General features: G+C 39.5%; 1 protein-coding gene across 2 annotated transcripts; it reads right to left on the bottom strand.

Moving 5' to 3' along the window:
* Window positions 1-10: 10 nt before the first annotated feature.
* On the bottom strand, window positions 11-26586 carry LOC128741217 (sodium- and chloride-dependent GABA transporter ine). Of its 2 annotated transcripts, none has more exons than XM_053836860.1 (12): window positions 26479-26586; window positions 24132-24488; window positions 16152-16816; window positions 15852-16077; window positions 9671-9858; window positions 9237-9371; window positions 1974-2196; window positions 1644-1911; window positions 1242-1583; window positions 833-1174; window positions 598-774; window positions 11-532 (listed from the first exon to the last, which is right to left on the bottom strand). In XM_053836860.1, the coding sequence occupies exons 3-12, from the start codon at window positions 16660-16662 to the stop codon at window positions 281-283; spliced, it is 2664 nt and encodes an 887-aa protein (XP_053692835.1). In that variant the 5' UTR covers window positions 16663-16816; window positions 24132-24488; window positions 26479-26586; the 3' UTR covers window positions 11-280. The 2 variants fall into 2 exon arrangements, with proteins under 2 accessions (XP_053692835.1, XP_053692834.1); XM_053836859.1 differs by lacking the exon at window positions 26479-26586 and adding an exon at window positions 25096-25304.
* Between the last annotated feature and the right edge of the window lie 1222 nt (window positions 26587-27808).

Here is a 27808-nt window from a genome sequence, read left to right as displayed (position 1 = left end):
AATTCTCGCTTTTATTCGATTCCATCAGCAGTGAAGTTTTCGCGTCACAACGTTTGGTAAAATTTCACATTTACAATGGATTTAGCTAAATATTACACATGTATAGTACATTAAAAGTAATAAATGTTCGTTTGTCGGAACGTAATAAAGCTATCTAGTTGTCTTTTTCCTTGCGGTACTCGCTTATTTGGGTTTCGATTGATCGTGGACTGATGATGTTTAGAGGGATTGCGGTTGAGGATTAGATTTCTTTTGAACAGTCCAAGCGGAGTGCTTGATTCTACCTCCTTTCCGTATTCGATTCGTCGCCACCTGTTTGATGTAGATTCGAACTTTCGATTGCACGCTGATCTGCGGCAGCCTGATTTCCTAATGGCGGGGCTTGCAAAATCAACGGCGCACCGGACGTTGAGTCGACTAGTGCCATCTCCTGCCCGTAACCGTTCATATCGTCGGGAAAGTCGTGATCACAATGATGTTCGCCACAGACTTTACACTCATACAGGTTAGGTTTCAGGGTGTTCATAATTTTCTGAAATGTTCAGTAAATTGTATTTAATTGATGTTAACGGTACCTATCAGTTACTAGTGTTTTACCTGTCCTAATGTACTTCCTTCCGCTCGCGCGATTTGATAAATCGCGAATGCAGGAATGCAAATTAGTGAAGCTGCTGTTATGGCCCATCCCAGGCCGTGAGCCCAACCCGGATAGATGTACTTGCCATTGTGATACGTGGGAGCTTCGTAGTTTATCAAACTGAAAATCCATAATGACTAGAACAGAGACTAAACGGTTAGATCTGCTTTTTCTAAGATCTCTTTGGTTACTTACGATTAGCAGAGCCGGTACAGCTATGAGTAAGCAAAAGCGAAGATAAAACGAGGGAAACTTTCCTGTCATCTGCTTCACATTTTTCGACAGCCGATTGATTCCGTAAAACCATGCGATAGCGATTGTCTCAAAAAACGCCAGAAACATGATCGATATGGAAGCCGCGTAATGATCTATCAGTTGGAAAAAGTATATTCCACCCTGTATCAGATTCGGCAGACCGGCAAAGAATGATACGGCGCAAACAATCAACACCAACAGCTCGTGATAAACCAGTTTCCGCTTAATCCACCGAGGAAAACCATCCTGAATGGAAGTTACAACCACTTCAACTATGGCAAACTAAAAAAAAGCAATTACCAAATGTGTTTAAATAATCTCATGTGAAATAAACTCATGCATCTCTCACCTGACTATTCAAACCCAGACAAAGCAGCATGAAGAAGAACAACACAGCCCACATCTGAGCCGCTGGCATTTTGGCTAACGCTTGAGGATAAACTACGAAGATCAATCCTGGTCCTCCGCTGATTACATCTTCAACTGTCGTGTTTTGTTCCATGGCAATATTACCTATCGTTGCAAAAGCGAATATTCCCACCAGTAAGCTGGTGATTCCATTTACAAATGACACGGCCAGCGTGTCGTGAAGGATATTATTGTTATACTTGTTATAACTGGCAAACGAAATCATCGAGCCGAACGCAATACCTATCGAGTTGAAATTCTGTGCAGCTGCATTGATCCAGACCTGAGCAAAGATAGTTATTAGAACAGTAAGAAGCTGATTCTAAACAATCAATTTACTTACATTTGCTCTCTTGAGCTCCTGCCAATTTGGGCGAAAGAAGTATTGGAGTCCCTTATCAGCACCCTCCAGCGTCAACGATCGGCCCAGAAAAACGATGATCAGCACAAACGGCAGCGTGGCGGTGAGATAACGTACCTTTGCGGACGATTTGATCGATTTCCAGATGGCAAAGTAGACCAAAATCCACGCGCAGACCAAACATGCAACTAATTCCCACCGCATTCCACCAGGATATTCGATACCATGGCTAATTTGAAGGACTTTATTTCTAGAATCAAAAGCACAGTTAAAAAATGTTAATGTTATAAATTAAATCGAAAAAAGCCGTACTCAAAAAACTCCTCGGTTGGTGTCCTGGACAGCTCGGGTCGGCTAATGTTGTGCTTCATACGTTCCGGCACCCAACAGTCCGGAGTGTTCCACCGATGGGAACAATCGGTCCATGGTAGATCCGGTCGAAAGGATGTAAAGAAGTAGTAGATAGCGTACGCGATAATAACGCTGTAATATGTTGACATGAGAAACGACACAACCACACTGGCCAGACCGGTGCCTGAGAATGAAGAAAAACTTTATCAACCGCCTTATTTTCTAACGATAATGAAAAATTCAGTTTGTGTCAAAAATCAACTGACAATCATTGTTTTTACGGCTAATACTGGATAATTGGACTTCCGTTCGAGTCAGGTTCGCTGTCTACCAGTAGAGATTCATTAAAATCGCTCACAAATCATTGACCGAGCTAAAAGCATACCGACACAGTTGAATAATCGGTTTGATGCACTACAAAAACCCTTTATGAACCGCTAAGCGACTAATCAGCACTTGTAGTCAGCCATAGCCGATTGGCATACATAAATAATGTGCTGCTGTCGTTACAAGCCCTGCTCGTAAAATATAAACGTAAATCACAACAGACAGTCAGCGGCACAATTCAAAGTTTCTATACAACAATAGATGTTATGTGAATTTGCTGCGGATATAAAAACGTGCTAATAAAATATTTATGGCCAGCGGAAAACACAATTTGAACTATTACGCATAATGTTTAGTTCACTGTCAACCTGCAATTTTTATTATTAACATTAAAAATTAGGAAAATTAGTTAATGAGGGTTCATTGAAGCAACGCTTATTAAAAAATGTACCGTTCCTCGTTACCCGAACTGGGGGATCTGCTGATCAAACCAAGCTACAATGGGACCCAACTATAACCAAATTCGAACTCAACTTCTTCTCCCAGATCCTATGGGTTGCAAGTATTGGTAAACCTTCGATTCACAGCGGACTGGATCCCCCAGCTTAGGCGAAGTCCCCTCCGTCGATTGTAAAAAACTACCGTTAAAAAATTAATTAAATGCCTGACCTCATTAAAAGGTCAAGACAAAACACGAGGTTGGTGTAGCGTTTCGAAGGTCACATTTTGTTCAGAATTTGTGTTGCTTCAAATTAACCGTAGTATCCGTTCTGGAGCGATTTGCTTGCTAGATTAATGTGACCTAACCTAATTATTATCTTAGAACATTTTATTTTTGAAATGCGTGATTGTGCCTTATGCTGAAAATTTTTATTTATTTTTATTTAATTGGCTTTCCATCCTAAGATAAAGCCAAACGAACAAAATTTATCCAAATAGCTCAACTGTGAGCTGGCGCTCTTCAATTTCGCTCACACTTAAAAATAAGCACCGTTGAGATTTCGGCAAAGTTTTGCCGAAGTCGGTGCTTTTTGTTAAGTGTGCTGGACACCGTATACTCGTCGCTAGATCTCGCTCCACCTGGCTGTCTTGCTTGCTGCGCTCCTGGTAAGCAAAAGCCCGTCCAGTTAGCTGCGAAGTATGACCCTAGCCTAACAAACCAGTCTAACCGGCTGTGAAGTCTGACGATAAATAAGGGACGAGTTAGAACTAAAGAACGTTTACACCCATGACTTTGCTTTTTACCAGCTTCGCTGGGTAATTGTCTGGCATTCTTGAAACATGCCCACCCATCGTATCCGTCCAGCTATAGCCACCTTTTCAAAACTCGATTCCCCATGGAGCTGTGTGAGTGTGTGATTTATCCTCCGCCTGCAAACTCCGTTCTCCTGTACGCCGCTAAAGATCGTTTTAGCGCTTAAAACTCCGAGCAAATCCTCCGTGAGCATTATCCACGTTTTTTGCTCGCAGAAAACAACCAGTCTAAAGAGCACCTAATAACGGTACACTTCATGCGGGGATTGAAAAGATTTCTTGAAAATCAGGCTCCGCATATTGATACCCTCTCGACTTTTAACTGTAGCGCTATGTAGAACAGCAAGCATGCGCAGGGCATCCATCACCTTAATGAAAGCCCCTATGAGATTCGAGTGAACTCGGCAATCTATCTATCTTATCTTATATATATAAAAATGAAATGCTGTTCGTGTGTCCGGTATAGACTCGCAAACCGCTCGACGGATTTTGATGAAACTTGGCATACACATTGCGTTTGATGTGAGGAATGTTGTTAGCATGGTTTGAGACCCCTCCCCCTCTAGAAGGGGGGGCTCCCATACAAATGGAACACAAATTTCTTCATAACTCGGGAACTAATCAATCAAATGAAACCAAATTTGGCACGTGAAGGTTTTTGGAGGCAGAAATTTTTCCTATGGTAGATTGAGAACCCTCCTTTTTCTAAGAGGGGGGGCTCCCATACAAATAAAACCAAAATTTCCTCATAACTTGACTATTGATCAAGCAAATGGAACCAAATTTGGCATGTGGGGGCTTCTAGAGATATGATTCTTTTTCTATGAATGTTTGAGACCCCTCCCCCTCTAGAAGGGGGGGGGGGCTCCCATACAAATAAAACACAAATTTCTCTACAACTCGGGAACTAATTAAGCAAACGGAACCAAATTTGGCGTGCGAAGCTTTTTGGAGGCAGAAATTTTTTCTAAGGTAGATTGAGAACCCTCCTTTTTCTAAGAGGGGGGGGCTCCCATACAAATAAAACCACAATTTCCTCATAACTTGACTATTGATCAAGCAAATGGAACCAAATTTGGCATGTGAGGGCTTCTAGAGACATAATTTTTTCTATGGATGTTTGAGACCCCTCCCACTTTAGAATAGGGGGGGCTTCCATACAAATGAAACACAAATTTCTCTATAACTCAGGAACTAATCAAGCAAATGGAACCAAATTGTTAATGGCCGTTTTAATGGGGTTCCTACCATTCTCAAATAGGGATTCGCCCTGTTTGTCCTCTTCCAGTAGCGTAGCTTTGAGTGAATACGCGTATTTTTCGGCAACATCAGGCTGCTTCAACCGTGCATGATTTTACCAAGGCATCGGCACCGAGTGTTGTTCTCATCCCAGAACATTGGGCGTAACTAAGCCATCACTTACTTAGGTGGCTTGCCGTACTAAAACAAAGCCTATTGAACTCCAATTAACTCGGCTACCTCTGTGGGCTACCGCTTTTCAATTCCTTGGACATCGAATACTCTCCGCCAGATCTTGCTCCATCTGGTCTAACCATCTTGCTCGCTGCGCTCCTGGTCGTCTTGTTCCTACCGGATTTTAGGCAAACACCATACTTGCAGGGTCCGGCATCGTATTCATCCAGCTTTAACCACCTGTTGGATACTGGATTCGCCATAGATCTGTGCAAGTTTATGGTTCACTCGCAGGTCCTCCTCGAACATTGTTCATGTTTCATGCCCCTAGAGAACACTTTGTACGGGGTCTTAGTCACTATGTAGCGTTTCGAATCAATGACAGTGCTTTTATAGGATCTGATAACAATGTTTGTCGGACATCAATATCGGAGAAGTGCCTGCAGTCGATCCAAACCGGGCCGATCTGTGTTTCTGTCTGATTTGGTAACCTCTAGGCTAGAGGCCCCAAGTTTACTTTTAGAGAAGTTTATGCCGAAAGTAGGTACTACGTACGGTTGTGTTCTTGGAGGCGGGCGGCACAGTCGATGAGTCCCTTTAGTTGACCACTTGGCGTGCGCTGATCGCTCCAATTACCCGGTTCCTTCTCCTGGCCGACCTGAGCGTCAAAATTCTCGATACGATCATGATATCACGCCTTGGGCCGCGCTCCAATTGCACGTGTAATACTTCCTTGTCGTTTCGATTATCGATTGACCACCCGTTTCTACATCTCGGTTATCACTATGAAAACTGTATGCATGTATTACCGCATTTTTTCCGCAGCTATGGTAGATGGTATGTCCATCCCTGCATATATGTACCGTTAACCCTTCCCAGTCAATAGAAAAGGAGGTAAATACCATCACGACAACGGAAGGCCATACATAAGGGGCCGTGCGCTAATTACGTAAGGCATAATGGGGGGAGGGGGGGTTCCGCGAAATCTTACAAAATCTTATTTGGGGAGGAGGGGGGTTTAATCATTTCTTACGTAAGATTTTCACACGCGAAAAAATTATGAAAAAGTCACATTTTTAATAGCAACTCATGTTATTTGTTACAAATTTTTTTAAATTGATGAGTTAAGTTGTGAAGTATCGAAATCTTTCATGCTGCAAGGAAATGCGTAGCAACCTGCTGAGTATTTTAGCCTTGCCCACTCAAGGAAACAGCAGTTGGCCTACTTGTTCCAGAGCCTCTGTCATCGGTTTATGCAATTATTCCAACATATTTCGTTGCAATTGCCTATCCCAATCCCGCAAGGCAGTCGCAATACCTTATGATATCATGATTTTGTTTAAAAGTAGCTTACTCAACTAATGTATAGCTGCACCAATGGAACAAGTGCTTGATAAGCTACTATACAACAAAAATGTTTCTTGGGATGTATTGTTCTTCTGTTCCCAAAGATCTTGCCTGCCGCATCTGACCAGAGGGGTCAGTATTTTGCTTCAAAGGAAATCGCGGATGGTCATTACAGATCTGTACATTAGACGCAACGCAGTGCCAATTCCAGCATAAGACCATGTCGCGTGTCATCTAGAAGAGGCAAAGAAGTTCACTACTTGACGAGGACACGTGTTCAGACGATTTAGATTGGATCAATGCGAATTAAGTGAACGCTAGTGAGTTTCTGAGCATACACCAACAATTATTGACAACCTCAATGCTGAAATACGTTCTGTTCGTGAGTGGGCCATAAAGGGATTTACAACAGATAATTGATGTTGTTTGTTTTTTTTTATGAATATGTTTGAATTTGGGTTTTTATGAACTTGTTTGAACTTTGTTAGCTGGTTCAATATTCTTTCAATGTCTAGCTTTTTAATTAAAACTTGAATTTTGATGTTTCAAAAAATCTTACTAAGATTTTTAAGGGGGGAGGGGGGATTGGCCAAAATCTTACAAAATCTTATATAGGGGGGAGGGGGGGGTTCAAAAATGAGGAAAAAGACCTTACGTAATTATTGCTCGGCCCCTAAATACCTAAGCTCCGGCAGCTTTGTTGGAATTTCGGGAGTTTCTTATGAACTCGATCGCTACCCCGTTGGTAGCCAAATGATCGCTCTTTTTGCTACCAATGGGGTAGCAGCCCGATAGCGCCGTAAATACAAAAGATAGAACTATACTTTCTTCAACAATAATGTAGATAATAATTAACTCTACAATTGTCTTTTACACTACTTTTTCGAATTCTGTTTCGTTGAGGCGTTGCAGTCAAATTAGCATCTATTGAGCAAAAAATTGAAAATGAAGCCTGTTACAGTTTGACTATCGGAAGCAACTTTTGTGCTTAAAACTGGAAAAAACTTGCACGGACGGAACAGAACAACTTTGGATAGTTCTTAACAGATTGCTTATTGGTTATTGTTAGTGCTCTCATCTTTCCAAGCACAGACGATGCAAGATGAAACTGTTCACAGTCACAGTTAAACTTTTTTCTCTAAGTCTTGACTTCTTTCTTTCTCAGTTTGACTGATTCTCTAGAAATTTTTTCAAAAGCTCATTTATGCAACGGAAAGGAACAATTGAAGTAGGAGTGAGATTTAGAAGTTAGTGAAGTTGATGTTGTCTCTATCCAAGGTATTCGTTGTATTTAGCAATATAAAATGCACAATAAGTATGAACAACATTTGGGAAGAATACAGTATTATTTTACTGAGATTTGTTTTTTTACACAACCTCCGATTTTTTATTTTTCTGACCTATACATATTCTTTAGTAGCAGTGTCTGTTTGTCAAAACTAATGGATTTTTTTTACTACGTCAAATTATCGTTGCGTTAAATGTGTGATAGTGACGATAGCCAATGTTTATTATTTTAATTCGATCAGCGGTCGAATAGTGTTGGGTAGCATGTTATTTGACCGAATCCTAGATTGTTAGAACCTAGGTGAGAACACATTTCAATTGGTGCCGGAGCAATAAGCGGAAAATTTTCGTTGAAAAAACTTCCAGATGTATTGAAGGATTTTCGGCATTAAGCGCCGAGAAAATTAGAAACTAATCAAAGAAGAGAATTCATAATATGGTTTGTCTTTCAGCAGAAAAGTTCTATGGAACTCAATGTTGACTAAAAGTAATAAGGATTGTGCGATATGCTCCTTAAGTTAAAGCATAAGTTGGTATAGCAGAGAACTTGTTAATTCACTTAGCACATTATACTATATGCTTATGCAGTGCCGTCACTTTTGATTCGTGCTAACGTCTATAAAGACTTACGCAGTATATGTAAGTTAATATACGACATGTTAACTGATATTTTACAAAAAGAGACAACCTCTGAACTTCTTGGCTAAAAATGGTATTTCAACTTATTTACTGCCAAACTTTATTCTTACCAAACAGTACATGTTGAACATTCCACAAATTATTTGAACCAAGAAACTGTTCAAAATATTTAACTCACTTAATAAAAATTACTAAAACAAAGCATAAGCCTAAATCAACATTTTTCTCTAAAATATATCAATATCGATATATCTATGTAGATGCGTTTTTGATTCGCTATCCACACAAAACCGGTTGTCATACCTGGAGCTACTGAATATGGATGGTTGATAATTTTCAATCACCGCACCGTGCGAATAATTAATATTCACACGGTGTGCTTAACTAATTAATCATTAATTCTGTCATCGTACATTTTGCATATTGAAATCAAACAACACATTGTCCCACTCAGCCGGCAGACGGTTCGTTGTCATACCTATATGAGCTTACCGACTGGCACTAAAAGCAAACAGAAAAGAGTTGTTCCACTTACAGAAAAGCCCTTTTACTGCTAAATTTCGCAGTCAACAATTGTTTTAGTACCGAAAAAATTGTGTGATTACAGACCTACTGACAATAACAAATCCTTTTCTGGTTCGAACATAGGATGACTGGCTTATAAAGCCAGCAGTATACCTCGACGCCAATCGGCAGATTGAAACTAAGAAGCGGTTTAATTACATAAGTAAAGCTAAAATGAGGTGCTAACAACTAGCACAAATGCGACTACATTTGCGTCTAATATTTTAATAATTCATAACTGTGCTCTGACCATATTTCACTCCTTCGTCTTTGTTTACCATCAATAATCAAATCATGGAAAACTTTAATATTCAATTCCAAAATCTAGGTTGGGTCGGAGAGTAATAAAAATTTCTGAACTGAAATAGGATCGCTACAAACTGAAGACCCTACCTTTAAACAATGGACACAATTGTCCAAGTGCACCGATAGGCCCTCGTCCCGTGTACTGCCCAACTGCCAGCTCCATAAACAGCATAGGAATGCCACAGATTAGTAGGATTATATAATACGGCACCAAGAATACGCCTGAAATAGAGAATGGGAAAAAAGTAGCAACTTAGATCGTGCATTATTGAGGTGAGATGAACGGGGCAAATGCGGCTGACACTACGTCCGTTACGTTCGACTATTAAAAGGAAAAATAACTTATTTGAATGATTCGGTGATTCCTAAGTCGCCTAACTTTTTTTTATCTAAAATTAAACGGGGATTCTTGATGATAGAAATTTATTTGCATGTAATTAAATGAGTGGAATTCAGCTCATTTTAGTGTTAACTAGCACAGATGAATGTAAATATTTTTCATAAAAAAACTGAATACATACCTCCTCCACTTTTGTAACACAGATACGGAAACCGCCAGACGTTTCCCAAACCCACCGAGTAGCCTATACATGCCAGAACGAATTGCATTTTGCTGGCCCAGTGCTGTTTGCGAGGCTTCAGATTATCGAGCTCGGATTCGTCCGAAACACCGCCGTAACTCTCATTATCGTACGGTTCCTCCGGAGGTCTGCAAGCGGAAATAAGATAGACATTACAGTTCGACATCCAGTTATGTTTGGTTGTTTTGACGGGAAATGTGTGAGTTTATTCACTGATTTTCTAATAGATCTGATGAATACGTTGCGGAACTTCCCGTTGGCTCTGAGTTTCTGAATCATTGTTGCTTAGAGTGAAATAAGTATTTCGTTGAAGCGGTTGTTGGCATTAAGTCACATGATATTGTGCAATAATTGACATAGGTAATAGGTAATTCAATTAATAAAAAACAGTTGCCTAGAAAGCCGCAAACCAGAAACTAAAGATTAAATATCATGCTTATATACATATATGGTGCGGTTAGGATATTATATTCAGCAGGTTCAGAGATCATATTCTAAATGTTTTAATAAATCTTCAAAGCTGTGATATTCACAGTCATCATTACACCTTGGCAGATTAAAAAAGTCAGAACATTGTTCCGTTCAGAAACTACACCTTTTACGATCAGCTCAACTTACTTTCCCACAAATTTCCTGGATATCACAGGACTATGCGGGTAATATTTCATCGACGTTAGCAGCTTATCATTATCCCCTGCATAGCCATTCGAAATCGATTTGGCAGTACCGTTCATTATGCTTGAGCTTTTCACAATTTTCACTTTCTATGTGGACTTTACCAAGAACAAAATCGAGAACAATTATACCAATCAGCTCTCACATCGATCATCAACCATTGTCACCCTTAACCGCACAACACTTCTTCAAGAAAATTAAAAATTTTAAGTCACGACACGTGAACAATCTGCTCGAGTTAAACCCAATGTTCACGGCACGATCCAGACTAGGCTACTTCAGTGGTCCATGTTAGTCAACGTACTGAACCAGTTCATGGTTTTCCGAGGGATTTGGGCGAGCTATATTCCATGATTTGTGACAATCGTAGATATCACGAGCAGTTAACCGAAGGTATATAATAACACAATATTCATGCACGTCAGAGACGCTAATCTCAAAAGAAAATAAATTATTGTGAATGCAGTATGAAATTCGCCATCACATCATACAACCCGGCAGGGCTCGATCAACAAGATGCTAGGATATAAATAAAGCTCACCTTATCTTTAAAAGCGGGTAAGCGAGTGCAGAGCGGATTGTGGAGTTTATATAGCATGGATTTGGTAACAGCCTCCCGGTTGGCTTCGAGGTGCACTGCTGGCTTAACAGACCAGGAATTGTATGTTCGAATTTCGGTTATGTACTACTAGACTCAGAATAGAATCTTTACCCCGAAAACGCTACGAATTTTGCTCGTAAAGAAGGGTTGTATTTATTACCGAGGGCTTTACTCTCGGCGGCAGCAGCTTAAAGCTGTTTATCCTAGCAGACGCGACAACAGCTTTAGGCGCCCAGTGTTAATAACTTTAAAAGTTTGAACTGGTGACTTTTGTTTATTTTTGTCTGAGTAATAATCTACAGTACGCCAAAAATTGCACTTCTTTTACTGAGTTTATAATTTGGTTTGTCAAATATTAGCTTCACCTAACTGTCAATTTAATCCCAGCAGTTTCCAGATATGCCATACTGGGCCATAGGGTGATTCATCTATTCTGGACAGTGCGTTACACGTATTCTATTTTAGACATATTTACGCCAAAATCAAATGGAAGTTTTCAAAGTAAAGTACACGTAACGCACTGTCCGAAATAGGTAAATTACCCTAATCGTTTAGCAACATCGCACATGTCTAAGGCACATTTCAACAATAATACTGTTGCTACTTGGTCAGCAAATCAGTTGCGCCAATATCACTATAATCGCCGATGTTGTGCTCCATAATGTTTTCAACTATTCTATATTTAGGCAGAACTTAACGTGTTAAAAGCTTCCGCAACCGCAACATTATTTACATCGTATGCCGCAATTCTTTACTGGTAAAACATCAAGTGATCAATACGGCTTGATTGTTTAAAAGAATAACAATAGCTATGCTGTCATCAGTGTGGTGTATCGAGTCGCCAATGTCTGTATTCTATTATTAAAAAATTAAATTACTAGAAACGAGAAACCAGACTTCAAACTCAAACAAAGCCGGGTGAAAGAGTATCTTTACCGAGTATAAGACAACGGCGGGTGCACAAAACGCTCAATCCGGTGGATTCCTGTAATCTTTAGAATCAAGTTGTTTTGATTGGCATTCCATCAGCCATTATCGAATTAACACATGAAAGGATGGGATATACTCTACAAGGCGAGTGACGTGGCAAACCAAATTTCATTGCGCTACCGTTCGGTTTTATGTGAACTCAGTCACATGCCTCGAAAGTCCATTTCGAAACTCTCGAAAGGAAACGCGAATGGCAGCGAATTCAAATTTACCGCGTTACGTCACTTGATGTGCAGAATACGCTCCGAAATAGTAATTTTGTGGTCTTTTTTGTTAGATTATAGTCCCTTTAACACTTCTATGTCATTCGTGACTTCGGACTTCGGGGTAGATCAATCAAGGAATGTAAAAATAATAATAATTCATTTATTAGTTTCATCACTTTAAATGGGTTGATGAGTTGATGGCATTTAAGACCAAAATTGGTCATGAAAACCGCCTTATGAGTACAATAAAACTCACATTGTTGCTTGGGATGTGTAGGGACGAGGGAGGGGATCTAATCACCCCGAGCGCGATGTGGTCGACAGGTGGAAGCATCGGAATCATTGATGGGCATCTCAACGGCGATATAAAAGAAGGAAACGCAACGAAAGTTAACCTAGGAGTGCTTACAAACGACAACAGCGAGCTGACTCCCGATCTCGAAGAGATCCGGTGAGAAATCGGTCAGCTGAAGATTAATAGAGCCGCCAGAAAGGACCGACTCCCGACAAAACTCTCCAAGAACCGCTAGCAACGGCACTTCGCTGGATAATTTGGAAGATTTGGAAGGAGGAGAAACTACCAAAAGAGTGGATGAATGGTGTAGTCTGTCCCATTTACAAAAAGGGCGATCGACTAGATTGCTGTAATTAGCACGGCATTACGCTGGTTAACGCCGCCTACAAGGTGCTTTCCCAGATTTTGTTACGTCTCTATAACGGGATACGTTATATCCCTAATAGCAGTACCAGGCGGACTCTATTGGGGCCCGTGCTACTACGGATTAAATTTTTACTCTCCTACAAATCCTCTAGAAATGTCGGGAGTACAACATGCACACGCGTTATATTTTCGTAGATTTCAGAGCAGCATACGATACCGTTGAACGCGAACAGCTATGGCAGATAATGCACGAGGACGGCTTTCCGAACTAACTGACGTGGCTGATCAAAGCTACCCAGGAACGAGTGAAGTGCTACGTGCGCGTTTCGGGGACACTCTCAAGTCCTTTCGAATCGCACACAGGGTTGAGCCAAGGAGATGAACCGTCTTGCATTTTATTCAATATCGCTATTAAAGGTGTGATCCAACGAGCGGGCATCGAAACGAGAGGAACGATCTACAGCAATAGTAGCCAACTCCTAGTCTTCGCAGACATCATTACTAGACACGTTGGAATAGCGGACACAATCTACGCCAGACTAAAAACGGAGACTAGGAGGATTGGATTACAAATCAATGCGTCGAAAACCAAATATATGGCAGGAAGAGGCTCAAGGTAATGCAACGTTTGCGTTCGTATATCTGGGAGACCGGTAGTCCTCTACGGACTTGAGAGTGTAACTTTGCTTACGGAAGACATACGTGCACTTGCCGTATTTGCACGAAACGTGTTGGCAGAATGCAAACGGATAGCGAAGTATAGCGTAGGCGTATGAACCACGAGTTGCAGGCAGTACTTGAAGAGATTACCATCGTACACATGGTTAAAGTTAGGAGACCACGGAGGGCCAGCCACGTCGCAAGAATGCCGGACGACTTTGCAGTGAAAATTGTTCCAGGACCCACTGTTCCAATCCTGGACCGAGTACAGTGGAGATAAATGGCAAAAGACACACCGCCTCCCGGCTGGTAGAACTAAGAAACAAAGCTTCTTTTGTCATTTGGTCGTTCCTCTCAACCCTTTGAAATCTCCAATTCCCCTACCCCAGGCCTGGACGATATATTTTTTTTTACTTACGAAGCACGTTGCATGCTAATTCATATACAAACAGTTAAAGAACGCCCCGAATATGCTATGCATTACTTCTCAATACTTCGAGTCAGTAGAATTGCTTTCTCAATTAAACTTTTATGCGTCAAGTCGTAAGCTAACTCGAAAAGTATTATTGGGAAATTCATATATAATAAATTACGCTAAAGTGGACCTTCATGTCTTGTCACACTCTGTTGGAACACCTTCGACTTCATTACTATCTTCTATCGTTCTTTCCGTCTACTGGAAAGAGTACCGTTATAAAAAATTATTTAATGCCTGACCTCAAATTACAGGTCAAGACAATAAAACATGAGGTGTTTCCCAAGTTCGAATTAGAACGAACCTTGAAAAAAAAAATTAGACCTGCAAATTTCAAGGAATCATCTGATTGATTCTGTAAAAGCTTTTTTCGTTACAAGGTAAAAAATTAAATCGAATTTATACTGAATTGCATTCATTCCTTAGCTTTACAGCTTTCAACCAGCTGTTGGTTAACACAATCATTTCGTCTTTGTGGCGAGACTTTTTTGAAGGAAACGAAATATCTAGCTGGATTAAGTAAATCCAATTGAGTCTATTTGATCCATTAGTCTAGAAGCGAAAAGAAAATTATCATCGTGGCCATGGCCCACAAAATTCATTGGAACCGATTTCGCAATTCATGAAAAAGCATGTGCCTACTTCAATACCTTGCAAATTAGTCGTCGTAGCGGCTGTGGGCCGCTGTCTCTGGACTTTTTCCATGCTGTTCAGAATGAATGCAGCTTTGGGCATGGACCAGTTGACGATTACCTATAGCACTGCGGATCCCAGCACTTAGTATTCAAATGAAGCTCGCGCGGTAGTCAATTGAGGAAATTGTCATCAGAGAGCGGTACCCCGTTTTGACGACCAACAGACTGGCCAGCCAGTGGCCGGCTGACTTGTGCCGCTCGTCTATTCCGTCAGACTAGAACGACGATACCGCTGGAGAAATAGCAATTTAACTCTGTACTATGACTGTCCCATATATTTACTTCCACGGTATATGATTATGGATTATCATCATAAAAAATGGTACAATTGCGATGTTTCGCTATCAAATTGTACATTTTGCACTAGATACGAGACGATATTTCCAGTTGTGCATGCAAATTTGCGCCTTCTGCCTTTCGGATGCAGCCACACGACTGCACTGCCGGTTGGTTACACAACCAGCAGTTGAAGGTGACATGATGCTGAAATCTTTTGTAACGTTTCCACTCTACCCATTCAGTTCCTCTACTAATCTAGCATTTTTCATCAATCAAATCAATGCAACCAACGCCGTGCAATGCATCAAATGCAACCCAAACACAATAAATTAATCGCCTATTGCCAAACAACAAATTATAAGATTCAAAGTTATTTTGAAATATTTTTTGAGACTGAACTTTGTTGTGGAAACAAAGTTCTATAAATGAAATAAAATTTGTCATAAATCGACTTCCTGTTTTGATTGTATTTTTATAACTTCATTTAACTCAAAAACCTACAGCACGTAATAAATTAATAAATTACAAACCAAAGAGTAATTATAGTTAAATGAACAGCAAGAAAAGAATTCAGAAAAGAATTATGACTACATCAGAACAGTTGAAGCAGTAATAATTTGGGAGCTACATTTCAAAAATAATCTTGGAATGCCCCATAAAAACAGTCATATTTTGCTACGATAAACAATGCCTGTCCAGGCGACTGCGTGCCACTAGACAACTATTAAATATTACAAGTTTTATTATTTTATAACTCTTGATTACGCATAAAAAAAACCAGCAGCTAGTATACTGCCACCATCAACTGCGGCAATTAAACAATTTGCGTTAGATAATCAGTAAAATCTAATCTAAATAGACAGGAAGAAAAATACTCACGTTGGCGGGTTGATGATAGTCAGCAGTTCGGTTGGCGAATTCGGTACTCGTCGGATCACCATCCGTCGGCCATCGGTGGAACCGACCCCGATCGATGCCAGTGATCGGATCGAAGTTGCATCGGAAAACAACCGTGCAGTTCCGCCAGATTCACTAAAAATGTAGGAGCCCGTCCGCGCGATTGGTGGGGCCGCGTGCGCATCGGCGATTGCTTGACGATCGTGGGCTGCAAAAACGGATTTAATATCGTTTAGCATCCGGGAATGGTATTTAATGAAACGTTTTTCAACATTTACCTACCAGAACGTACCGATCTTAAACTGTTGAACTGTTTTGGTTTCGAGCTCGTTGCCAGTGGATATGCTGGAGACAAAACTGAACTGGGTCCACTCGAGGAGCCTTCTCCGATTTCGAACTTTGCTACTGCCTGACTGGAACTAGACGAACTGGCGATGTTTGGACTAGTTTGTGTACTTCCGTCGATATTACTAGTACTGGTATTATTATTACTATTACTATGGCTTGAAGCGTGATGAGTAAAGCTTCCAGCTGCCGCAGCCGTGTTTCCACTTCCGATAGCGCTGGACGGCTGCGCTGGAACGATTATAAATTTTCGATGGTTTGAAGGCAGCAACAGGATTTTCGAGTCATCGCTCTGTACCACCACATTGCTATTGTTCGCTTTTGCATGATTTTTATGATAATTGGTGTTAATTGCGTTAAAGTGTAGGTCATTTATAACCCGCCGGTTTGGAACCGGATTAACCGATTGTGTTTCCAGCTGATTTTGCTGGTCTTGGGGGTGCTCCATAATTGCCGGCACACATGTGAGCTTCCGGGTGCGGTTCTTGCCAACGTCAGGACACAGATTATCACAGCTGTTTGTATCGAAACTGGTATCGTGTCACGTGCTTTTTAGACGTGGAATAACCATTTTCGGATAGCTGCTGTTTGACTATTTTGGTCTGCAATTAGGAGAGTAAAATAAAAAAATTAAGTTAAGAACTTTGGCAGAATGTTTAAGCATTTCTTATTACTATGATAAAAATAAAATAATGAATTGAAAATTATATTACCGTAACGCTTAAGAACTCTTTACTAATGGAGTTGAAAAAAACATGACCGAGATCTTGTTATATTTTTATCACAATGCTCACTCATGCCCCGGGAAGCCCGCAAATATTTTATAGTCTAGACTTCGGAATTTCAATTGCCACCAACATTAGGTATCTCTTATCGAGCATCCTTCAGTTCACCAATAGCGTAGTATTACAGATACAGTCAACGTTCAGACTAGAAGATCCAAACATAATCCATTCTGGCACATTGTAATGTGCGGTAAATTAACCCAGAGACTGAGATGAATCATCACAGTTCATCTCACATAATTTGTGGATTTTCAATTTCTCAAGACTTTCTCAATAAGTACCTTTTTATATCGACGAAAGCCGTAAATAAGTTTATTACTAACGTGACTTTTTCGCAAGACAAAACAGAGCATCTCACTGTATACCGTGCGTCCCCTGCGCCCGCGGCGTTGAAGAACACTGTCACTTTTGTTTTATTATTAAACGAAGCGAAATCGGCGGCGGTACCCATTGCCACGGTCAGTCGGCCTAGCCGGCACTAATAATAGCGGAAGAAAATGAAATCAAGCGATAAAAAATGCGGTACTACTGATGAAGATGATGACGAAGACCCACTTGTGTGGGGCCAGTGACACTATGATCCAGGTGAAAACAAATGCTAGAAAGTGATGCTTTTAAGATTTATTTGCTAAAAGATTTCGACTCTAATCTGTTTGAACACACTTTGTCTTTGAGATGTTGAGGAATTTTATATGCGTTTTCGCGAGTTTTCTATCATTCAAGTGTATACGTTGGCAGATAACAAAAATTGTACACCGGATATGCATTAATTCTGAACTGAAAAAGAAATATTTCCTCAATGCCTTACAATGATGATCCGTTTTGTCATATTAGTGGTATTCAGTGCTTAATTGTCTGTTACTGATGTGTTAGGTTATTTTATATCGTCACTAAAATGTACCATGCAGTGTTTTGGTCAAAACTATTGGTTGATTGATTGCTTAAAATACGTTCAGGTCTGATCTCCTAAATCATTTTCTGTTCTATTGAAAATAACAATGAGCCTCGGATTTTTAATTTATCAATAGGTATATGATATGAAATGACACAAAACAGCACAATACTAACGAAATGAGTTCATTAGAATAAAGATCATGCTACTAGCCGTTCATACGACGTGGGTGTTACTTTTTATATGATACCGCACTAGACCGTTATTAAAGGCAGCAGAGATCGCGTGCGTTCTGAGTTTTAAATACAACATGCATCGGAACAACTCAACTTGACAGTGAGAGTACATTCTAAACTGATCACTGATGTTTAGTAGATTATGGCACTACATGTAGTATGCAAGCGTTAATCATTCAAATTCATGAAATTTGTTAGTCGTGAGTACTTTTACTACAGCACTCCAGTTAATTACCTCATAACGAGAGGGGACTAAAATAAGAGGGCATCAAATAATGATTTCATGCAAACACCCTTGGCACAAACGCTTGATGTTATCACAAAATCTACTGGTATCACTGGTTAACTATATTAAAACATGTTTTGCGTGTGCGCATTTTTTCTTTCTTCATTCTTTTTGTAAAAATATGGTATTTGCTCCTTACTAATAGTAAGTTACTATATCTTAAGATACTTATTCCTCACCATATTTTAGGTTATTATGTCGAAAATAGGCCAACTTCCATTTTTGCAGATTGAACGGATCGTTATCTACATATAATTTGAAATGAAAAAACTTGTAAAGAGTGAATTCGAGCAAATAGACACACTCATTTGTTTGTACCTTTTTGGCTTGTGAGTAAAAATTGGGATATTTTGACTGAAAGTAGTTGAAAGCATTGTTTATATTAAAAGGCACAATTTCATTGATATCGATTGAATAGTTACAGTCATGTTTATGGCTTCGGAACTAGAAAAAGTGCGCAAAAATGTTGGGCACTCACTTCCTAAAATCAAATGCTCCTTATCAATGGATCAACAAAGAGCTCGAAATCGCACATTTATCCCAAGTGATTAAAACGTTCAAGGAGCATCAAACCGCCAAGCGGAAGGATGGTAGCGTTAGAAAATACTGCACTGTTAGATTTGATGAAGGCCAGGACGGTAACTAATCAATTTAAGCATCAACTGAACATTCAATTCGGAATGTGACAAAAAGGGGAAAGCTTCAGTTTGTTTTGTACAAAAAAAACAATTACAGATTCTGAACTACAAGGTACGGAAAGACAAACAGAACACGGTGTCCAAAATTCGCCCTAGTAAGCTGCACAGGAAGTGGCTCACAAAACCATTCCGCATTGTGATGTACACTAAGGTCGATACCTACCGAATGCCGGGACAGATATACTATGTTATCATATCTAGGTTCACCGTTTCCGAGACACGTGTACAGGTGAAGAAACTGTCGAAATTCGTTAAAAAATTGCTTGTCTGACAAGCGATTATTTGCGCTTATGACATAGATAATGAGTCAGCCGTTCATCTCATCAGGGACCGTCAACGGACAAATCTACAAGGACGAATGCCTCCAAAAGCGGATTTCACTCTTGATATCTCACAAAGACCCAATACTCTTATGGCCGCATTTGGCATCCTGCCACTATGCCCGGTGCGTCTTAGATTGGAGCAAAAATATCAATGTAACTCGTAAAAGCCTAAAAAGTGATCGAATATAAACTAGATGGAGGGAGAGGAGGGGATAAAGGGCTTAGAAAACCTATATAAGCATTGCCAAGAGGGAGAATTTGGCCAAGAGCAGCGATCGTGGAACGAGTTGACTACGATCCTGAGGAAAAAAAAGGTTTGGATATACTTAGAGACGAAGAGGGAAGCCTAGTCATAAACGACCGCGAAGTGAGCAACAGGTGGGCATCTCAATGGTGACTTAACAGAAGGAGACGAAAGTTAATCTAGGAGTGCCTATAAACGATAACACTTTCCTGGATTTCAGGGCAGCATATGATACATTCGAGCGCTAACAGCTTTTCCACATAAACTGACGCGGCTGAACAAAGCTATCCTGAAGCAAATGATATACTACGTGCGTGTTGCAGGAATACTCTCAATTCCTTTCAAATCGGACAATTGCGTTGCGACAGGCTGGGAATGGACTCTGTCCTGTGTATTACTTAAAATTAATATTAAAGGTGAATTAATACTAAAGAGTCAAGGATCCTATCACTGACCCCGCACTGTGCATTCTAACAGCTGGTTGCGAAGTCTGTCGTATAAAAATAGACTTTCCTTTTTGAATATTAACGTGATCCGGCGAGCGGATTTCGAAACGAGAGGAACAATAAAATTTTTAGGGCATTCTACCCGGGCGAACCAAAAAGATTCGCCCAGATTCTCTGGGATTCTTCGCATTGGAATCGTCTGATAGAATTCTGCAGAGGTTCGCACAGGATGCCTTGCTTATAGAATCCAAGAGTTCCAAGAATGCCATATGAAAATCCATGAGTTGATCCCCAGGATACCTATAACTTGGTAACGAAATCGCCTGCACTGTTTACGAAATATGAATTTTCTGCATTCTAATGTCCGTTTTCCGTGTATGGACCCGTATGGTTGACAATAGGATAACAGCCGGGCCCATTATAGCAATTCTAGAGTATTTTGCATGGAGAGACATTTTCTGCATTGTTAACTATATGAACCCTCACTAGTTGAATGTGATGATTTAAGGCGTTAGTAATCAAAAGCAGCTAAACTGTGTTATGTTTAATACCTGCTGTTTCATGCCATACATCCTCAGAAATAAGAAGTACAAGCTAATAAACGCTGAAATTATACCCGAGGTCCACTATAGGTTACCTTACCCTATGTCACTGAGTGAATCAGAACCCGTTATCGTGCGAGAAATCGTAGCACGATAATAGGACAAACGATGCAAATATATCAAATTCAGTCTCATTCTGTGATATTTGTAAACATAAGTTAACAAAATTGCCAATAGCAAAGACAACCTAAAGAAACTTCCCAACTAGGGGAAAGACGTTTCAAGACGAAAGATATTAAAAAGTTTTTGATGATAGCTACCAACGAGGTCTTCAATCCATTTGAAAGGTATATCCTTCTAGTTGTCTGAAAAAAATTTCAGTCGTTTTGGTTATAAGCTAAACTAGTTACAACCACAAAATTGTCTCATTATTTCCCAATACGCAGTCAGGTCCACCCAATAGGTGGAAAGAGTGAGACAACAAGTATACATATATATTCATATAAAGGACAAATCCTGGTCATCAGGCTTTTGATTTACACACAAGAATTCATTTACAGGCAATCCCTATGGATTGATTTACAATTCAACATAAAGAAACTTAAAAAAATTGCTTTGCACAAATTTTATATTTGTACAAATTTGCATATGCGAGATCTCTGTCTCAATGTTACCCATGTCTGCCTGTCTCACTGTTTCCAATAGAAATGTTTCATAAAAAAATAGTAAAATAGCGGAGTTAGCAAACAATTCGATTGTCATATTGTTTAATATCAATATTTAAATCAATGTTTATTATTTAATATTTGGAAAATGCCTTGATTTTTTTTTTCAAACTACATCACATGATGGAGATTCACAAACCTCCCTTTCCAGGAGAATATAACGGATCTTGAAGGCCTTATAGCGATGTCATTCCCGTTGTCTAACTGTTACTGCTGTCTCACTGTTGACTACTTTCCCCTATGTTGAAGTTATAACTGAGCCTTGCGTCGTTACGTCTAATACACATCCAAAAAAAATTGTATTCAATGCGCAAAACTGGCTATCCTGGAGACGAGATAAGTAATAGGGAATAATTCTAAGGGATGCATCTATATACGATAATATCCGATTAAGCGCGACTGGCTCCGTACAATTCTATGTTCGTCATTTGTTATCATTATGAACGATTGAAAATCAACTTATGCGTACTTCATTAAACTTTTTTTTACGGTTCAGAAATCGTTAAGAGATATTTACGATAATTTTCATGCACTAATATACGATTTGGTGCTAGCTGGTATATTAAGGATCACCCCAGGTAAACGGATTGTAACCAATTGTCTCTCGCCACTGCAGAAAAATGCCGAAAATTGGCTGCTGATATTAAATTAAATAAACCCAACTAGCATCATTGTGGCAACATAAATAAAATACTGTAATTGATGCAAAGATTGTGCAAATCTGTCTTAAAATGATTGAGTCATGAGCGTTCAAAACTTATGCGCTTCTCCAATTTTCGATTTTTATCTTACCCTTAGAATTTCCGGCAATTCTGCGGCCAAAGTTACACATATCACTATAACATTGTGTATTATAGGTCGATTATTATGTTTGTAAGTTTGTATATACCGCTATAACTCCAAAACGCTTGGACGGTTCTTCACTAAACTTACTATTCAATTTTCAGGTTCCATTTTCCTTATCTCGAGAACCAAGCATCGTAGAGCAAACATTTTTTTATGGAGAAGCAAGCAATTTTTTTTAAAATATGTTTTAGAAGAAAAGATTCACAAAAATTTCCTCAGTGAATGGAAAACCTAACTAATAAAGAAATTTTGTGCCGCCGTGGAAATTTCTTTTTGAAGGTAGGTAATATTGCATTGCTAAGAAAATTTACTTGCTATGTTCATGAAAAAAAAATTCTTGGATGTCTTGCTCAAGAACTATGAAATATATTTCCATTCCATTAAATTTCCCTTAGAATTAATATACCGTATACGCACCTAATTCTGCACATAGTGCCTAATTCTGCGCTCCCCACATTTCAGTCAAAACTTCTAAATGCCTGCAAATTTTGATCTTGATTAACACATTTAAGAAAATATGTGCACAAAGATCTATTCAATTATTAATGCTATGATTTTTAGGAAGAATATGCGGTGCGCAGATCGTTCATGAATTTATTGAATATTAACGTACAGAATTTCGTACTTCTTAGCATGGTTTTACTATTGGATGATAAAATTATTTATTGATTTTTCAAAGAATTTGAATTTGAATACCAAAACTTTAGCAACTGGGTTAGGAATATGCAGGAACTTTTGTTTTTTTTATTGAAAAGGAATGAAACACACTGTATCTTGCATACTATCTGTCATTGCCGTTTTGGGAGGACCTTCAGAAACTTAGAGAAACTGTTACTGGATTTAACCCATAAAAACTACAGCGTGCAATCTTGGATAATAAATCCACAAGTTGCTATAAACTGTACTAGCCACGCTTAGTGCTCAAGGCGATTTTTTATCTCGATGATAAAATGATAGAGGTTAAAAACCTAACCACTCATTATTAACATGATGTTGAACAAATTTGTTGAACAGCACAATACCGAGTTGTCTCGATCAATCCGTGTCAAGCGGCGTACGCAAAAATCTAAATTTTATTCACGATGCCTCGATGTTTGTTTTTCTCGACAGATATTCAAAATACACAAATAGGTATGTTAGTATATGCGCCGGGCGATAATTGTTTTTGTTTATAAACCAAAGTGTTAGGTCGTTTTTCAACGCAAATATGTAGCAAAACTATTGCAGTTTTTTCTTTATTTTGCCGCCTGCCATAGGCCGATAACGCGCCTTAAGCTTATCTCTCTCACGTTTCTTAAGCCAATATATTAGGTCATGTGCGGCGCACTATCATCATCTTCCATTCGTTACCATCAAAACGTTCTTGATACACAAACTTGAAATTTCAATTAGACTGATAAGCGAATAGCGTGACTATCTGCTTAGAGCTAAGAGCTTTTTTCTCTCTAGCCGTATATGTGCGAATGACGAATACAAGCCAGACGGGTCATCTTCAATTGAATTATATATAACCGACACCGCTAATTAGTTGACATAATTTTACACTTGGGTACTTGGGTAAGTTAACAAGCTTATGGTCGTATTATACCGAAATTGTAACCATAAGAATAATTGGCACTGAATCTTCATAAAGCTAGGATCTATGCATTTCATTCATTAAGGCAAAGAAACCAGTTTTAAAAATCACTGCCCATTACGTTGTCCATTACCTACCGATAAAAATAAGTCAGTGTCACGAACGTTCAGTCTGATATGTTTCTCGATATCAATTTAAATGTCTAAAAAAGCTATGTGAAATGAAGTTCCAAGAAGCATGACACCGGCTGGATATTGGTGATATAAAATACTAAATAGAGTAAAGCAATACATATAAGTCACACAAACTTTGAATCACCTTCGAGTGATAAGAAATCGATCTTATCTGCTGACCATTCTGTGCACCTCATGCGTTGCTGTCGGTAAATTTCGGCCAATGATCCAAGGTCACTGTTCCACTGTGTGTTAAGCGTCGTAGCGCATCCACTGACTAATTCAGGCTTTATACAAATCGGAACTACTACAGCAAAAGGTTCTATGAATGACGAAATGCTGTCGAATTTTCGCTGCTCACCGTGACAATCGCACACGTCCGGAACAAATTTTCAATTAATCAAACCGAGAATCACTGCTCACTTTTGTCGATTGTTCTGACGTATTATTCACCATTTGCTACTGAAACATGGACCTGACAATGGCTGGAATTTACGATCACCTAGAGAGCTATTAATTAGTGCTAACATCACTATCATATGATTTGTATCACAACTCTGTTATTTCATTACACGTTTTCTCTGGGGTCTCGATCGCCAACAATACCCGACTTATTTATTCTTTCCTGCTATAATTGGTCGGTAATTTATCTATCTGCACCGCAAGTTTTGCCACTCTTTTGCCTGTTTTGCTCTTCTTCTACTATTATAGCTGGGCGTTTATTTCCCGCGTGAGTGACGTTACTTTTTTCCGTTTTCTCTCACTGAAATATTACGATATAGGATTGACACTTGTTGACTATTTTTACCACCATGTGTGTTTGCTTTCGGCCGTTTTACGATCGCGTTAGCTTTTGTTACCACTACGCAGTGTTTGAGAAGTGCCCGGTCTTCCGCTCCATTTGGGCGGACATCAACACCGTAGTATAATCACACACGGGACTTCTCTTAAGGCCTTATGTCCAATACACCGATTCGCAACTGCGTGTCACTCCTTTGTGCGTTCCTTTACAATGAAATTCAACGCTTTCCAATCTAATCACAACCTGTGTCTGTCTTATCAATATTCGTGAAATGGGAACTACGTTTTGGTTGAAACTCGATGCTCACCGTTTAACACACTAACACTCTGCGACTCGGTAATCTGCAATTTCCGTGAAAAGGACTAAGTACGACTGCTAGAGTTGCACATCCCTGATACGAGGAATCTCAGCAATCGAACCTTGCTTCACCGATAAAACACCGCGTATTATATCGCCGATACCGAAGAACGGAACGCGCGCATCGAGCATCCGAATCAGTCTGATGGATGAATAGTAGCACTCGATTAGTATCTCATGCTAGAGGAAGATTTGCAAAATTAGCTTTCTCTCTTGTTCGCCCGCCCGCTCACACGCGCACAGTGGACGACTAAGCTAGCTAGACTGCGTTCAGCCGTGCGGTGCGGTGCGCTGCATGCTGAGCAACACGAGCCAGCAGAATACCGCGAGCAGAGCTGGAAGTACGTTTTCAGATATGGCAAAAATCGTTAATATAATTGAAGTTAATCACGCGATAGCCATCAATCAGGGGAAAACCGTTCCGAATTCGTGAGATCGGTCTTAGAAGATATACCTAGCAGCTTAAACTAGCGACGTAGATCGCAAATAATAATGAGACAGGTAAAGAGTTATAAGGAAAGTCCTATTCCAAAAAGGCGTGAGATATGTGCCTTTATGCGAGAAATCATCAGCTTTGTTTTATGGTCTATCGAATCGGAAGTTCTACAATAATTGGCAGTGTTGCCATTTTTCAGCGAAAAAAAACAATGCTAGTATATTGAGATATTCCAAGAAAAATATTCAATTTTAGAATTGACGTTGTTCATTTTGCATTGCTCCTAACATCTATCTTAACAAATTGACTGAAATTATTTTTTTACTTTCCTGAAAAGTAATCCGTGAACGATACACCGAACTGAGGGGGGATGTTATGAAGCTCTGAGAAGAAAGAAGAGAGCCTGGGTCAACTCCATAGCAGAAGAGGGAACAATGGCCGCCGCCAATGGAGATTACCACTAGGAGGTTAAACAAGTTGAAAAGGTAGAAGCTGGGGAAGTATATGTCGTAGTGAACTACGCACAATCATGGAACCCCCAAACGGACACGGCCCCACTGTTTATCATTTAAAGAATATCCTAAATTCCAAAACGGTCATGGGTTTTATTAACCATGTAGTACCGAATTGGGGCACAGGATTACAATTATCTAGCACAACCCCATCAATGGGTATGAGCAGTAAACTGTGTACAGCAATCGGGGCCTGCCACAAAAGACGACCATTGAGACAATCGCGGTGACCATTTAATCCAATGCCCTTCTGGCATACACAAAAACGAATATTTTGGCAAACTTGGATGAGTATTGGATTACAGAACCAATTTGCTTTAAGTTCACCGATCCACTACAGTAGCAATGTTTACTTCCTTTACATTTTGTGGTTGCTCTTACTTACACTTACTTGCTTGATAAGGCTAATGTCTTGTGCGTGTAGGAGAAGGCAACACGGATCTAACATCCAGTAAATTAAAGTTGCATGTTCTTTTCAACGAACTCTACACACATTGGTAGTATCACACAGTAGCATTACTCAGTGAACTATGTTCCCAAGAGTAGGTAAATATCTGACACACTGAACCGCACTCAGTCGCAACCGAGTATCTACTAAAGATTAAAACGTCCGAATGGGGATTTATTGCTTTGTTCTACCTTTCTGAAGCGGGAAAATCTCTTACTAGACTTTGATAGTCCGTATTATTCCGTCCGTCCGATTCTCGAAACAGGAAAAGCTAAGTTCCTCAATTTGCATAGTTTAGCAGTTTTAGCGCATGATTTCATATCAAACGTTTTGTGAAGCAGGCGTAATCCTATGTGCCTAACAAATCAAAGCACTGCATGTGTTCTAGACAGAACTTCGGCGCCATTTGCTTCTACCAGCAAACGATAACATTTGACTCACTAAGTCACTATGATCCCTAAAAATACTGTCTTTTGGGCCAATTTTCGAAGTTTTCCAGGATGACCAAAATCTTATGTGCATATTTGAACAAATTTGGTTTTCTACGCATTGATTTCGAAAGATAATTAAAATAACTGAATACGTGTAGTACATTTCTTGTTTATCATATGTATAACCTATAACTGCTTTTTAACGAAGAACTACGTCTTAATGCAGGATGTCAATCCAAAATTTAGACTTAGGCGTTATTAAAAAATATAAAATGATGAACGCTAAAAGCTCAACCAAATCTGAACGAATTTGAATCGTTTGCTTACCAATTGATTTAAAATGTTTAACGGTTGCATGTTATGTAAATTAATAAAAGCATTGTTTTACTAGCAATTGGGAAAATCAATGAAAAGTTTCAAAGTCAAATTTCCCCATACTGGCTCCTCGTGCAAGAACGACGATTAGACACATTTTCATTTGAAATCTCGATTATTTCTATTTTAGAAGAGTTACAGAGTCCCCCCGTCCCGAAAGGTCTTTGTTTCTGGCAAACCTAGACCTATGTGAAATGCTGAAAGTAAACTGTACTGAGCAAGTGAGCGATAAGTGCCGTTATGTGATGTAATACGTTAGGTTAGGACATATCAAAATAAGTTATAAGCGTTTCATTTGCTTCATTGCACTAGTTAGCAGCATTTATATATTCGGAACCGAACCAAATTCTGTTCTGAAACAAATCAGCTGAAATGCACAGTATTAAGAAAATTCACCTGATGTGTTTGATGTTCACTAATGAGCATATTTTTGTTACTTTGTCGCATTCCGGTGGAGTAAA

This window comes from Sabethes cyaneus, chromosome 3 (genome assembly GCF_943734655.1).
Source record: "Sabethes cyaneus chromosome 3, idSabCyanKW18_F2, whole genome shotgun sequence".
Lineage (NCBI taxonomy): Eukaryota > Metazoa > Arthropoda > Insecta > Diptera > Culicidae > Sabethes > Sabethes cyaneus.
Note: the sequence above shows the minus strand (reverse complement) of the source record. Positions and strands in the feature narration are given on the sequence as shown.

What these genes read in the sequence shown, in the direction of transcription:
- LOC128741217 (XM_053836860.1), bottom strand. Translation starts at nt 16,662, where the DNA reads ATGGAGCACCCCCAAGACCAGCAAAATCAGCTGGAAACACAATCGGTT. An exon ending in TTTAAGATCGGTACGTTCTG is followed by an intron (nt 16,078 to 16,151) that starts GTAGGTAAATGT and finishes CCGTTTTTGCAG; the next exon opens with CCCACGATCGTCAAGCAATC. An exon ending in ATTGTGTCCATTGTTTAAAG is followed by an intron (nt 2,197 to 9,236) that starts GTAGGGTCTTCA and finishes CTTCATTCTCAG; the next exon opens with GCACCGGTCTGGCCAGTGTG.